This window comes from Triticum urartu, chromosome 4A, assembly GCF_056163025.1.
Source record: "Triticum urartu cultivar PI428250 chromosome 4A, HENAU_Tu73, whole genome shotgun sequence".
In the NCBI taxonomy this organism is placed as follows: Eukaryota; Viridiplantae; Streptophyta; class Magnoliopsida; order Poales; family Poaceae; genus Triticum; species Triticum urartu.
This window is the reverse complement of record NC_141876.1, coordinates 203,759,083-203,772,695: the sequence shown is the minus strand read 5'-3', so window position 1 is coordinate 203,772,695 and position 13,613 is coordinate 203,759,083. Positions and strand designations below refer to the sequence as shown.

The 13,613-nt window shown below is 45.3% G+C and overlaps 1 protein-coding gene and 1 long non-coding RNA gene across 9 annotated transcripts in view; one reads left to right on the top strand and one right to left on the bottom strand.

The window, feature by feature from the left end:
- Positions 1–11,002, bottom strand: part of LOC125551417 (ubiquitin C-terminal hydrolase 12) — a 44,134-nt gene extending 33,132 nt beyond the window's left edge. For 3 of the 8 annotated variants that reach the window (XM_048714666.2, XM_048714664.2, XM_048714661.2), the window contains exons 1-10: positions 10,790–11,002; positions 10,560–10,635; positions 10,271–10,424; positions 9,861–10,018; positions 8,851–9,116; positions 8,557–8,775; positions 8,379–8,487; positions 8,158–8,273; positions 5,835–5,933; positions 904–1,013 (exon numbers count right to left, since the gene is read on the bottom strand). In XM_048714666.2, the coding sequence (XP_048570623.1) occupies positions 904–1,013; positions 5,835–5,933; positions 8,158–8,273; positions 8,379–8,487; positions 8,557–8,775; positions 8,851–9,116; positions 9,861–10,018; positions 10,271–10,424; positions 10,560–10,635; positions 10,790–10,987 (1,505 nt within the window). In that variant the 5' untranslated portion in view covers positions 10,988–11,002. The remainder of the gene's footprint in view (positions 1–903; positions 1,014–5,834; positions 5,934–8,157; positions 8,274–8,378; positions 8,488–8,556; positions 8,776–8,850; positions 9,117–9,860; positions 10,019–10,270; positions 10,425–10,559; positions 10,636–10,789) is intronic. The other 5 variants (XM_048714667.2, XM_048714662.2, XM_087518139.1 and 2 more) reach the window with 3 other exon arrangements.
- Positions 11,003–11,152: 150 nt separating this feature from the next.
- On the top strand, positions 11,153–13,134 carry LOC125551418 (uncharacterized). The gene is made up of 2 exons (XR_007302552.2): positions 11,153–11,633; positions 11,721–13,134. It is a non-coding gene; the product is annotated as an uncharacterized LOC125551418 (long non-coding RNA).
- Positions 13,135–13,613: the final 479 nt, after the last annotated feature.

The following is a 13,613-nucleotide window of genomic DNA, read 5'->3' as shown; positions in this document are numbered from 1 at the left end:
ACTCCCTCCGGTCCTCAATAGTCTGCGTCTAAGATTTTTCTGTTTTTCCTTAAATGCTCTGCGTGATCCACTTTTTCAGCAGCTGTTTCCAAGTTTACCCCTAATTTAGAGCAGTGCATGCAGCCGGATAGTGATTACAGTCCAAACGCATGCATGCATAGAGGAGGCAGGGGAAGCGTGCGCAGAGAATCCAAGAAGACTGAAGCACGAATAGAGAAAAAAGGAGCCAATGGCTACATGCGTATTAATAGCCATACATCTTTCCAGGTCGTTGCATGCAGGGATAAAACAGTCCAAAATAACCCATCGGATGGCTTGCTTGGTATGCGTGCGCTGAGTTATACGCAAACTAAAAAAGAACGGAGGGAGTACTCCCTCCGATCCATATTACTTGTCACTCAAACAGATGTATCTAGCATTGAAATACGTCTAGATATATGCGTCTGAGTGACAAGTAATATGGATCAGAGGGAGTAATTACTTAAATTCGTATTTAGAACTTGCACAAACACATTTTGACAAACATTAGTAACAAATATGAAATTCATATGACAAGGAGATCTTTTTTTATGCCTGGCAGATTCTAAGGAGGCGCTTCAGTGGACAGATTCTTATAGTTGACTAAGTATGAATCATCATTCAGGAACACTCCTCTATCATATATAACAAAACATTTGCCTCCGTTCAAGTCCCTGTCCACTAAAGCATAGCAACTAATAACCTATGCTCATCAATAGGTTCGAAATGAAAGAAACAGATGTTACTGTTACAATGTCTTTTGCAATGTGAGTCCCCAGACTACTATATTAAACCATTGGGAACCTGTGATAGACAAATTACTCAACTTCAACTTCAAACAATCCAGAGTTCCTACAACTGAATGCATAACATTAAAGTAATCACCTGTGGAGAGTATAAAGGTTTCTTATACTTCTATCTGCATCTGGAGCAAGATACTTGCCATCATCTCTATCCAGATCAAGTTGCAAAGGAAACTCATAGCGGTCATTAATCTGCAAAAGCAGGCATGACAAGCTCAGAACTGGAAAGTTAATCTTTTAACATGTGGAAGAAGATAATAGCTACTCAGCTGCATATTTTCTCATTATCTTTATGTGTGATTTTCTTTTATTTCTATCTATCCTTTTGTGAACACTAGCATAACATTTGGAGTTCATTGTGGTTTGCTTCCAACTTCGACAACATCTTGAACTTTAATTTGCTTGATTCCGTGCTACTAATCCCTACCAGGCTCCACTATAACCCATATGTGTAGGTGTGAGGTTGGACAAGGCTCATTACCAAGTGCATTCATTTCATATTGTCAATTGTGAGATCACCTGATCCTTCACCAACATCAGAAAGAGGTAACTTTGGTATTGTTCAATCCCTTCTCTACTCACACCGGGCTCGAGTGTCAATATGGATAGGGAAGGCACATCACATCCGGTCTAAGCCTACAATGATCACTTCGATGCCAAGTGGGACTACATCAACACCAAGATGGACGCACAAATAGAGCTCATCAAAAACATGCTCAACAAATACAAGTCATCTTCATCTCCAAGATCATCTTCAAGACGGCAATCTAGTGCACATGCTTCCAAGGTATCTTCAAGATCAAACCGGCATCTACATCGTCTGACAAGAAGCTCCAGTGACTACATCAACTCGACCACCAACTATAAGGAAGAGTGACCACTCCATCTTTGGAGGCACCCCAAGTGAGATGGACACTCCCATCATTGGAGCGTCCAACCTGTCGAAATGTCCGACACCAGTCAGAGTAACCAACTTGTGCCCACACGCACGGATTTAGGCCCAGCCCATGTATCTCTCCTCCCTCCTACCTCTTCATGGCTAGAACTATATATACCTTTCCCCACTCTCTAGGGTGAGCAAAGCATCTAGACTAAACTTGATAGAGCTTTGTTCATCCACCCCCTCCATTGATCAAGACCTACTAACGGAGAACCTTGCATTGTTGTGAAGACCTCCTAAGGGAGAAGAATCCCTTTGGATTAGCAAGACCTCCGCATCCTTTGGATTGGAGAAGATCTAATCACCACTCAAGACACATCTCTCCTAGAGATTTGGATAAACTACCTAGTTATTTCCTTTGATGTTGTTGGATTCATGTGTATCTTGTGTTGACTCTATGGTATGAGCAGTATCTTGGTCTGAATCTTGTCCGATAGTGTTTTCCCAATGTGTTCTTCGTGTTCTTCATGATTTTCCCCAAATTCACCTCAATTGTGAAGATTGGGCCACACCTTAGGGTTTGCCCTACATCACCTAGCATGCGCCTAAGAGCGTGTCAGTTATCGTCTCGAACACCTGCCCGCCGATCAGAGGGATGTGCCCGACTAGTTGTGGCATGCACATGGTTGGTTGTGTACAAGGCTTCCGTGTCGGCTTCGTGTCGAGGAGAACTCACAATTGGTTGAATAAAAACATACCCTAGCAACTTTTCTATACAGCCTTTGCATGCAAGATAGCTTTTCAGGGTCTCAAACCTGGAGCATTACCAAGACCTTGGAACTAATTAATTAGGTGCATTATGAGTGCTTGACGACCTCCACTTGCACATTGATGTCAATGTACTACAAGCTATACATGAGTCTACGGATTTCCTCTCTTTGTTTTGGATTTGCTTAACCCACCAATTGATTTGAATCCATATCACTAAGATCCCTAAACAAAGAACCAACGTCGTGTCATCAATTGGCGAAAGTTGGATGCCGTGACACCATACAAACCACTTGCAGATACTCTTTCTCCCTCCAATGACCTTAATGGTGTCCGATTGTAGAACGGTTGTTCTCTCACTAAAGACCTTTCCATCTCTAATTTTCTTTAGATTTTGTTCCCTCCACATGCTACCTACGAATAGAACTTGGACAGAGGCATCTGACTATTAATTCGGCATCTGACAATACACGTACTTGCATAAGAATGACAATACATGCATGTTTTGGTTTCGCCTATTTAGCAAGTGATATGTTATGCTCTAACAACAACAACAACAACAACAAAGCCTTTAGTCCCAAACAAGTTGGGGTAGGCTAGAGGTGAAACCCATAAGATCTCGCGACCAACTCATGGCTCTGGCACATGGATAGCAAGCTTCCACGCACCCCTGTCCATAGCTAGTTCTATGACTACAAAATTATGACCATTGTTGATTCAAGATACTTAGGTTTCTTGAAGATGTTTCATGAGATATCTCTACTATCCACCAATTTAAAGAGGGTGGAGAGGGTAAGAACGTCTAGTGTATTTCGTGTTTAGGTTAACTCCCTTTGTATCTGAAAAGACAACAACAACGACAACAACAACAACAATCCACGCACCCCTGTCCATAGCTAGTTCTATGACTACAAAATTATGACCATTGTTGATTCAAGATACTTAGGTTTCTTGAAGATGTTTCATGAGATATCTCTACTATCCACCAATTTAAAGAGGGTGGAGAGGGTAAGAAGGTCTAGTGTATTTCGTGTTTAGGTTAACTCCCTTTGTATCTGAAAAGACAACAACATTAAAGCCTTTAGTCCCAAACAAGTTGGGTAGGCTAGAGCTGAAGCCCATATCTCGAAACCAAGTCATAATTCTAGCACATGGATAGCTAACTTCCACGCACCCCTATTCTTGGTTAGTTCTTTGGTGATATTCCAGTCCTTCGGACTCCTCCCATGTCAAGTTTGGTCTACCCGCCCTCTCTTGACATTATCAGCACGCTTTAACAGTCCGCTATGCACTAGTGCTTCTGGAGGCCTGCATTGTATATGCCCAAACCATCTCACACGATGTTGGACAAGCTTCTCTTCAATCGGTGCTACCCCAACTCTATCATGTATATCATCATTCCAAACCCGATCATTCCTTGTGTGGCTACACCATCCATCTCAAGATGCATATCTCCGATATACTTGATTGTTGAACATGTCGCCTTTTAGTTGACCAACACTGCCATACAACATTGTGGGTCGAATCGTCTGTCCTATACAACCTGCATTTTAGCTTTTGTGGCACTCTCTTGTCACAGATAACGCCAGAAGTTTGGCGCCACTTCATCCATCTGGCTTTGATTTGATAGCTCACATCTTCAACGATATCACCAAAGCAATCGGTGACGCCATCACTTGTTCGAACACTTGTCACAACCTTATCGTACATATCCTTGATGAGGGTAATGTACTTTGTTGGGACTTTGTGTTTCTCCAAGGCCCACCACATGACATATTTTTTCATCAAATTTTTCAAATGGATATATGCAGCAACCATAAGCCGAATTGAAGGAGACACAAGCAGCAGCCAAAGGAAATATTATAAGAGGAAGCTTTTCCCAAATACTTTGTTGGTACCGTTTTAATTTTTGCTTGATATACGAAACTCTGACAAACTACCTTTTATATTAAGTGCAGCGTTTAGACAAGAAATTTTGAGGCAGTGAAGATAAATTGGTTAGGTTATTTGGGTGCTTTAGATAATGTGTCTATGACACTCAAGTATCCAACCTGCCGATTGTACCTCTGATTATAGGGGCACCTACAGGTTGAGGTTAGCATAACTAGGTCGTACGATTTTTCTCCTTTGCAATTTGTTTTTGGTATAACCTTCATACCTAATGGAGACTAGGGAAGGTGGTAAAAAAAGGTTCTTAACTCAGAACAGTGTTTAATCACTGCCAAGATGTACATGCAAAATGTCAACAGTTGAGACATTTATTTATTTGTTGTTATGCATCCGTTGTAAAAAAATGATATGTGCATAAACTAAATGATCATGTTCTCATTTTCTTTCAATCATGTTTGTGGTATACTTGTTAAGCTGTTATTCTTATAGAGAAATCTTTGCTCAACTTTTCATTGCAACGCTTGGGGTATCCACTAGTATATGTGAGTTACCAAGCTAAGCTCAAGATCGAAGTCAGTATAGTTTCGAGCTCAAGCTGAGTCTACCTGGCCTAGCTCAAATGCTGCACACTGGCAGCCATGTGTGAAAGTAGCTCTAAAGTATTTAGTACAGCAATAGGGTGAACACACATGCATACATACATAAATAATTTAATGCAAGATTGGTGAGGAACAATAGAGAGAAGTAAAAGAAGAAGAAAAAACAGAAGTCAAATCTGTTTGACTACTTCTAGATAATTCTACTCCTCTGTCTAGTATTTGCTTTTCTTTTCTTAGCACTGGCTATTGTTTTCTAGAGTCTTCTAGCTATGAGTAGAATGTTGAATCTCACGTAATGTTTTCTAGCTATAAGTAGAAGTTGAGATGCGAAGGTTTCCAAAGCCCTATAAATAGAGGTCCATACCTCTAGTTTGTAACTCAGCCTATGTACCCATTACCTATATTAGAACTATGTGTTCTTGTCTAAGATCTTGGACTACATCTTGTGCTTTGGGAGTTTTTTATTGACCTGCTGCCATATCGGACTATATTCACCTCTAGAGGGATATCTAGCGCACCAAGTTGAAGTAGTTCTTTCAACACTTGTGATGTACACTTTCTAGCAACAAAGGTGGAGGAGCTGCTCCACAACCTTGTGCTGCTTCAAAGATAATGTGTTTATGGAAACAATTGGTGATTCTTACGGTTCCAATATTCCATAAAAATATCCAAATCACATCATTTGTTACTTTCACAAACCAGGTATTATGTACTCCCTCTGTCCCAAAATAAGTGTCTTATACAAAGTTGAGACACTTATTTTGGGACGGAGGGAGTACATAAATAATGTAAAGAATATGCAACCGCTTCAATATGTAGAAAACTATAGAAGTAAAATAATAGATAAAAGAATCAGCAAGGTATGACAGTCCCAACCTTAACCATGGTATCTCTCATATAATCGTACTCAAAACGCTTCAGCTGAAGTTGCAAAACAGGGGGGAAATCGAGGAAGAGAACACCCTTTTTTGCATCCTGAAATATCAAGATTGAAATCCAGTCACCAAGACAATACCAAAATAAATTAGAGAAGAAGAGAAACTGCATTTCTCAAGCTAATGGAAGGTACCCCCGTGCTCATAAATAGATGACGTTTTAGACATGCGAAGTGTCTCAAACATGAGATTTGTGACTGTTTCTTTTAATGTGAATATGTTAACAAAATTCTATAAGAAAATGTGGACATCTTTCCCTAATATAATAAAGCACGGATTGACTCCGTCGGGTTCGCAGTTGCGGCAAATTTGCAGAAAGGTCCCTGCGTTTATCGGTATTCAACCCGCAGTTCAAATCGAACCGGTACAAAGGGGAGAAAAACGCAGCCACGATGTGCCTCGCGACATCGATGGAAAGACCAAGGGACACCAGCGGCATCGATGGGCGCTCGCCTGGGCGGCGGATCTCGGCTGCTCCGCCATGGATCCGGTGGCGGACGGATCGAGACGGGAGAGGCGGCAACCTCCATGGCGGGTCCCTGAAGGAAACCAGCGGTGGACGGATGAGAGGGAGAGGCGGCGATCTCCATGGCGGGCTCCTTGGAGGACACTAGCAGCGGCCGGCAGATCCGGCCAACACCGGCAGACGGAACGAGACGAAGGGGTGGTGTCTCTATGGCGGGCTCCCTGGAGAAAACATGTGAGAGATTAGAGAGAGAAGGGGAAGACAGGATAGGAGATGGGGGCGGGAGTCGGCTTGGCCTGCTTGCGCGGTTGGAGGAGGCAGGGGGCGGCCTAGGGTGCGCGCGCACGGGCGTGATCTGCTGCTGTGGGGGGAACTGCAGGCTAGCCTTGGAGAGTTAAAGGCCGCCGCCATGTGCTCTGCTGTTGTGGCTGCTCCTATGGCGAAGAAGATGAAGAGAAAGGGGGCGATTTGGTTTTGGGGTATGAGAAGGGAATAGAAATGAGTGGTGGTGGGTAGGACGGTATGTCTCTTAGAGATAAGATGGGCTTTTGTGTACTGCGGTAGCTTCACGAGGACATGTGTACATATGTGTTTGTTGTCCATATTTGCCTCTAATTGTTTCTCTTGACGGACTATACGCTAGACCGTAAACGGACGTCCGTCTTGTTCGGATTTTGTTCGTTTGCGTCTAGAAAACGGACGTCCATACCCAGCTTTTGTTGGAGGCGTCCAACGCTGCAGACTATCCCAAAAAATGTCCGACCACGGCCCCACCGTGTCCGCCGCGCCGGTCGCGCCCACTATGCGCTCGAGCTTACCTGTGCACACACGCGCTCGTCCCAAAGCTGGCCCGTGCTCTCGCGCCGCTCCGTCCGCCGAGCGCAAGGCGCTGCCCCGCCCCACAGCTGCCGCCGCAACGCCCTCCCGCTATAGCCGTCGACCCATGGCTCGCGCCGGCCTGCCCTGCAGCAGTCGACCCTCGGCGCTTGGGGCTCGAGCCGTCCCGCCCTGCAGCCGCCGACCAGCCACGCCCCGCAATTGCCGCTGCCGGGCCCTGCGGTCCACCTCACGCCCCCCCCCCCCTCCCCCTCACGCGGGCATGCTCATCTCCGCGTCCGCCCCCACGCTTGCTCGCAGCAAAGCCCACCTCCGCGCGCTCGCAAGCGCCGCAGCCACTGCGAGCCTCTAAGCGCCGAGCTCCGGAACAGCCGCAGCTCGCCTGGCGCAACGGCCACCCCAGCGCGCCCGCATGCTCGCCAACCAGCGCACCCGCACGCCTGCCACCACGCGCTGACCGGCCGTTCCACAAAGGCCATTGATGTGTTCAACCAAGGAGGGGTGGTTCTGGACGCCAACCCACGACGACGGGGAGATGCGGCGGCTCGAGCCCAGAGCGGAACCACCGGCCGGGGATGCGCGCTGCGGTGCAGATCCGGCGTGACTCGACGGGGTCACACACGCCGGCATTGTGGGGAAGAAACAGAGAAAGGAGGAGAGAGAGAGGTGGGTGGGTGAGAGGACCTATCTTTTTCGCCTGTTGCAATGCACGGGCTCTTTTGCTAGTATTTTATGAAAAATATAGTTACTATTTCCATCTGAAGAATCTAAATAATTTTTTGTATGTTAGAGACAATTAAATGCATTCTTTCCAAAACATCATCTATTTCTGAACAGAGGTTGTGTACGGTATGCAGATTCACGTGACACAGTTCCAATCAAGATTCAAGATCTTCATAAAAGCACCAATTCAAGTTTCAGATTACAGCTTAATGGAAAGAAGAATATGTGGTGTGTGTACCTGTAAACCATGATTCTCTGCATGATACTTGTTATCGCCCTCAAGACGTTCAACCTCAACATATTTATCGAACGATGCATACACGTCACGACAACCTTTAACATCAAGTTGAAGGTCTGCAAGGAAATAATACAGCATTATCTCAGCTATAAAGATTGAAACACAAAGATTGAAACACAGCTAATGGGAACCTGGTACCAAGATAATGTGTAGTTACGTACCATAAAAGGACTCCTTCCTGTTAGATTTATAGTCCACGTTTATACACTCAATATAATTAATGTGGTGACCTTCAAATAATTGCTCGATTGTTCCTTCTACAACAGTTCCCTAGGGAGAAAGCTAAGTTAATAGAAGCCCATGTGCTACATATAGGAAGCCTTACACTAAATTCATTACCTTCATCTTATCTTCAAGTTTCTCACAGAGAACTCTGTTGAGCTCTTGTACATCATGCTGCATGAAGGAATCATATGTGTCCCATCCAAAAGATTTCGTCAACTCTTTTGTAGCTACACTGTTGTCACTGTACTGGAGCTTATAAAAAAGGCTTTGCAGAGCCAAGGGAATACTTCCAGATGGCATGTCGTTTTCGGTGGTTGGCATATGATACACAGCCTGCAAGAAAACCTCAGTTAGTCGACTAGTACAGAAAACAGTAATGCCTAGAAAGTTACAATGCATAAACCAGACCTTTCTGAAGTATGGTATGTGGTACAATGTTTGTAGAAGAGAGTTCATATAACAGGTCGCTCCTTGGTTTTTCAAACCAACATAACCTGTTTCCTTTTTTGAGTCATATGTCCAATAGTCAACCATTTTGCGGGCAGCAACCTCTGCCTCCACAACAATAGTATCATTCACAAGGTAACCTCTACTTGGATCATATAACTCACTCAAAGGCATAAAAGAAGTGAAACCCCAATCACTCTCACGTGCACTAAATTGATGTTGAGTATCTGCCAGACAGAGAAGAATAGTGCATTAGAGATGCATTTATACCATAGAAATTAGACATTGGCAAACAGAAAGAAGAGCAAGCAGCAGTACTCAGAATCAGTAGGTCAAGTTCAAATATCCTTCCTAATTAGTCCCACCGTTCCAAAATACAAGGTGTATTAGTTTTTTCAAAAGTCACACATATGCATGTTTGACCAAGTTATAGAAAAAAGTATCAATATCTGTGGTACCAAATTTAAACTATTAGATCCATCACAAAAGTATTTCATATTTTATTTATTTTGTATTGTAAATATTGATATTTTATTCTATAATTTTTGTCAAACATATATAAGTTTGACTTGCACGATAAATGATGCACCTTATTTTCAACTATGAAGATGAACAAACAAAAGATGTCGCGTGGCATTTAAAAGCATGAGGGTCACAACCCAGACTTAATTTTGGGGAGTGAAGCAACATGTGACCGAGTGTTCAAACAGTAAACCAAAACAAAGCTAGATTAAAATTGTAATTGTGAGCCTGTGAGGAATTCATTGTTTAGGACAGAACAGTGTCTAAATGAGATTGATTGCTATTTTATGCTACGAAACCCTGGAGTTCTTCAATAGGAGTAGTAGTTTTGCATACAGAGACAGTTTAGTGGAGACTAGAATAGTGCTAGCGCTCCTTTACAGTTCACTCAAGTTTAAGTGCAAATCTACGTAATGCAGGGTTATGTACAGCATGAAGAAGGAATGCACCTTTTCGTGTCGTATACTTCTGATCAATCTGGTTTACAACAGATAAGCTAAACTGGGCAGAACGGCTCCAACCATATGGGAGATTGGCCGAGTCAGCGACGTCCAAGTACATTGACAGGTGCTCCACATTATTCCCCTTGGGGAAAATAAGAACACGCCTGCATCAAAGCCACAGACGTTACCAAGTTAAAACATTCTGAAAAGTCGCAGCAGCTGCAGCTAGTATAAGGCTCAGTTTGTGGTTGCTGAACTGGGCTTATCTTATAATCGGCTGTGCAAAAATACACGGAACTAGAGATAAGTTGGTTAAACAAACACCAAACTAGGCAAAGCTGGTTGGGTAGGCTGGGTTATCATAATACACCGCAATGCCAACACAGCCGAATACGTGAAGAGACATAGGAGCTCACCATTTGTACCCACCGACGACAAACACATCAGAGTAGTGCTTCTTCCCGTTGAGCCGGGTAAAACTTGCGATTGTCCAAGTGAACCGCGATGTCTGTGGGTCCTCAGAAGGCTGGCTCTCGGCTGTGCTTGCCGCTTCCGTCTGTGCCACCACTGCTACCATAGACATCAGAAGCCCCGGATTACGAACAATCCAAACGGGCATACCAGCACCACACATTCCCGAATCATGGTACGAATCAGGATGAAGCAAAGCACCAATAGAGATAGAGCTAGGGGCGCACACGATACCTTCCATGGGCTGGGCAGTGTCTGCATCGGCGGTGGCTAGCTCCTGGTGGGGAACAAGCATCTCGTCGTTCTCCTGCTGCGAGGTAGGAGAAGCAACGGCAAGTCGGGTTAGATCCGCCCCACCATAGAGGCGCAGTAGCCCCACCCGATCGCGGGGCCACGGGGAAGTGCAGCCGCGAGGAGGGGAGATCGGGCAATGGCGAGGAGGGTGAGGGTGCATGCGCGCGTACCTCGAGAGGGGCGGGAGTCATGATAGTCATATCGGCGTCGTAATAACCGTGGTCGTCTTTGGACGCGGCCGCAGAGAGGCGGGCGGAGCCGGAGCCGGCGGGGGCAAGGGCTGGAGAGGATGCGGCGAGGCGGAGCAGATGGGAGTTGGGCTGTGGGAGGAAGGGGAGGAGTGGCCGCGACATGGAGCCTGATTTCATTTCCGTGCCGCAAGTAAAACAGTATAAAAAATGTGTAAGAGCTTCTCTAGCGATCCCGCAAACCGGGTCATCCTGCAAAAAAAAACCGCCGGTTTGTGGGACGTAGACCGTTTTGCCGACCCGAACAGATCCGTAAATTCGGTCTTTCCAGAAATTTTTTGTGGGATCCTCCAAATCTACGGGAGAAGCGTCTGTTTTTGTCTGTTCCCTTTTCCTACTCATTTCTGCTTGCTTCCATTTGCGCTTCCACTCCCCGTCGTCGTCGCAGCCGCCGCACATCCCCACCTATTCTTGCTGCCCCTGGCTGCCCCACGTCGTCAGAAAGCTCCTCCGCCCCGCGTTGCATCTGTTCCACCAAGTTTCAGCGTGGGGGTGCCCATTTGTGTCCGGGGCCTCACGGCGGCCGCCGGCGCCATGGATCCACCCCGGAGCTTCGCACGCGGTCTTGTAGCGGGTGAATCCGGTTGGTTCCGGCACCGGTGAGCTTAGGAATCGGTGGGCCTCGCAGCGCGCACCAGAGGAAGGAGTCGGCGCGGCTTTGCTTCGGCCAACGGGGAGAAGAAAGGGTCGGCATGACTTTGCTTCGGCCTGCAGGGGAGAAGAAAGGGGCGGCGGGGCTTTGCTTCGACGGCCAGCTTCGAGCGAGGTATGTCCAACGCCCGTGGAATTGTGTTTGATTTGGCTCGGTTGAGGTTCAGGTGAAATTTACGAGTGATTCGAGGGCATTTTGTAGATGGATTGGAGTTCATCCTCATCGTCTTCGTCTGATGACTTGGACATAGAAGAGATGTTCGTCAGCGACAATGTCGACAACCTAGTGTTGGTGCATCTCGTGAACGAAATTGAGGCGGGCCTGAAGAAAAAGCGGCGCGGATCCATGGTCGGCCGGCTATGCATTCCCCGCAACCGAGCTCTCGACGACAAGATGCTCATGAAGGACTACTTCGCCGAGGTACCGACATATCCGGTCACCTCTTTTGTAGGCGATATCGAATGCGTAGGTCCCTATTCGTGCGCATCATTGAAGCTTGGGAGCAAAATTGTCATTTTTTCACTCGGCATAGGAATGTTGCCGGTTTTTTTGGCTTTAGTGCATATCAAAAAATATCGGCAACGACGAGAGTGATTGCATATGGTGTTCCGGTCGAATACGCGGATGAATATCTCTGCATTGGAGAAGATACCACCATCAAATGCGCAAGATAATGATTCAAGTTTTTGTCCCGGAGTACCTTCGTGCTCCAAACGAATAAGACGCAAAGAGGCTCATGGCAATGAACGAAAAAAGGGAATCACGGGGCATGCTAGGTAGTATTGACTACATGCATTAAAGGTGGAAGAACTGTCTAGTGGCTTGGGCAGGGCAATACACCGGCCATAACGAAAACCCACCACTGTGCTTGAAGCTGTGGCTTCACATGATTTATGGATTTGACATTGTTTCTTTGGTTCGCTAGGGTCTCTCAATGATATGAATGTCCTGCAACGGTCTCATCTATTTGCTCAGCTAGCTAGTGACAAAGCTCCGACGTACAACTATACCGTCAATGGCCATGAGTATAACATGGGGTACTATCTGGTCGATGGTATTTATCCTTCCTGATCAACATTTGTGAAGACCATTAGTGATCGCATAATCAAGAAACGCAATTTCTTTGTCGAAGAACAAGAAGCTTGCCGAAAGGATACCGAGAGGGCATTTGGTGTCTTGCAAGCTTGGTTTGCCATTGTTTGAGGTCCTGCTCGCTTTTGGGATAAAAAAATCCTTCGAAAATATCATGACTGCTTGTGTAATTTTACACAATATGATCGTCGAGGATGAGAGAGATTTGGACTTGGACTACAATTGTGACAATGTTGGTAGCCGTGTGAAGCCTGCTAGGGACACAGATGAGATCACTGCATTTCTTGAGACGCACTGGAAGATCGAGAACTGTGATTCACACAACCAACTCAAGCATGATCCTATTGAGCATCGTTGGCAACTCTACGGGGGTACATTCTCCCTTCTTATTCATTTGTATTTGTGTGTGATTTTGAACAATTTGGTGTTGTAATAATAATTCGAATTCAAACATTTGCTGTAATGAGACCAATTGTTGCATTGTGAATTGCTTTTAAGACAATCTATATCCATTTGTTTAATTTATATTATGATTCCATTCAGTTTTCTCTGTTCAAATCTCTAAGTTATGAAGTTATGCAAAATTTGCGGTACTGACAACCCTCCGGCGCAGAACAGATCCCGTAAAACATGGGTTTGCGGGGTCTGTTCCGTCGGAGGGTTCACGGGACTGTAAAAAAGTTTTGTGAGACAGTCAGTTGCGGGATCTGCTAGAGATGCTCTAATGCTGGCATCTCCAATGCGGATCACCTCCATAAATTTCCAAATGAGCAATTTTCGACAAATCTTTGGATTTCTCATTTTCTTCATCAGATGACATGGAGGTGCCGGCCATCCAGCCGGAGTCACCAAATGTCCGTGTGGTTTAAACGGGTAGGACAAGAAATGTGGGCAAAAATAACAAATTTCGATAATTCAGATGCAAACAAACGAAATTTAACAAGTTCGAAATAAACTTAACCGAAACTAAGCTAAAAATAGGCATAGTAGTGGATGGCGACC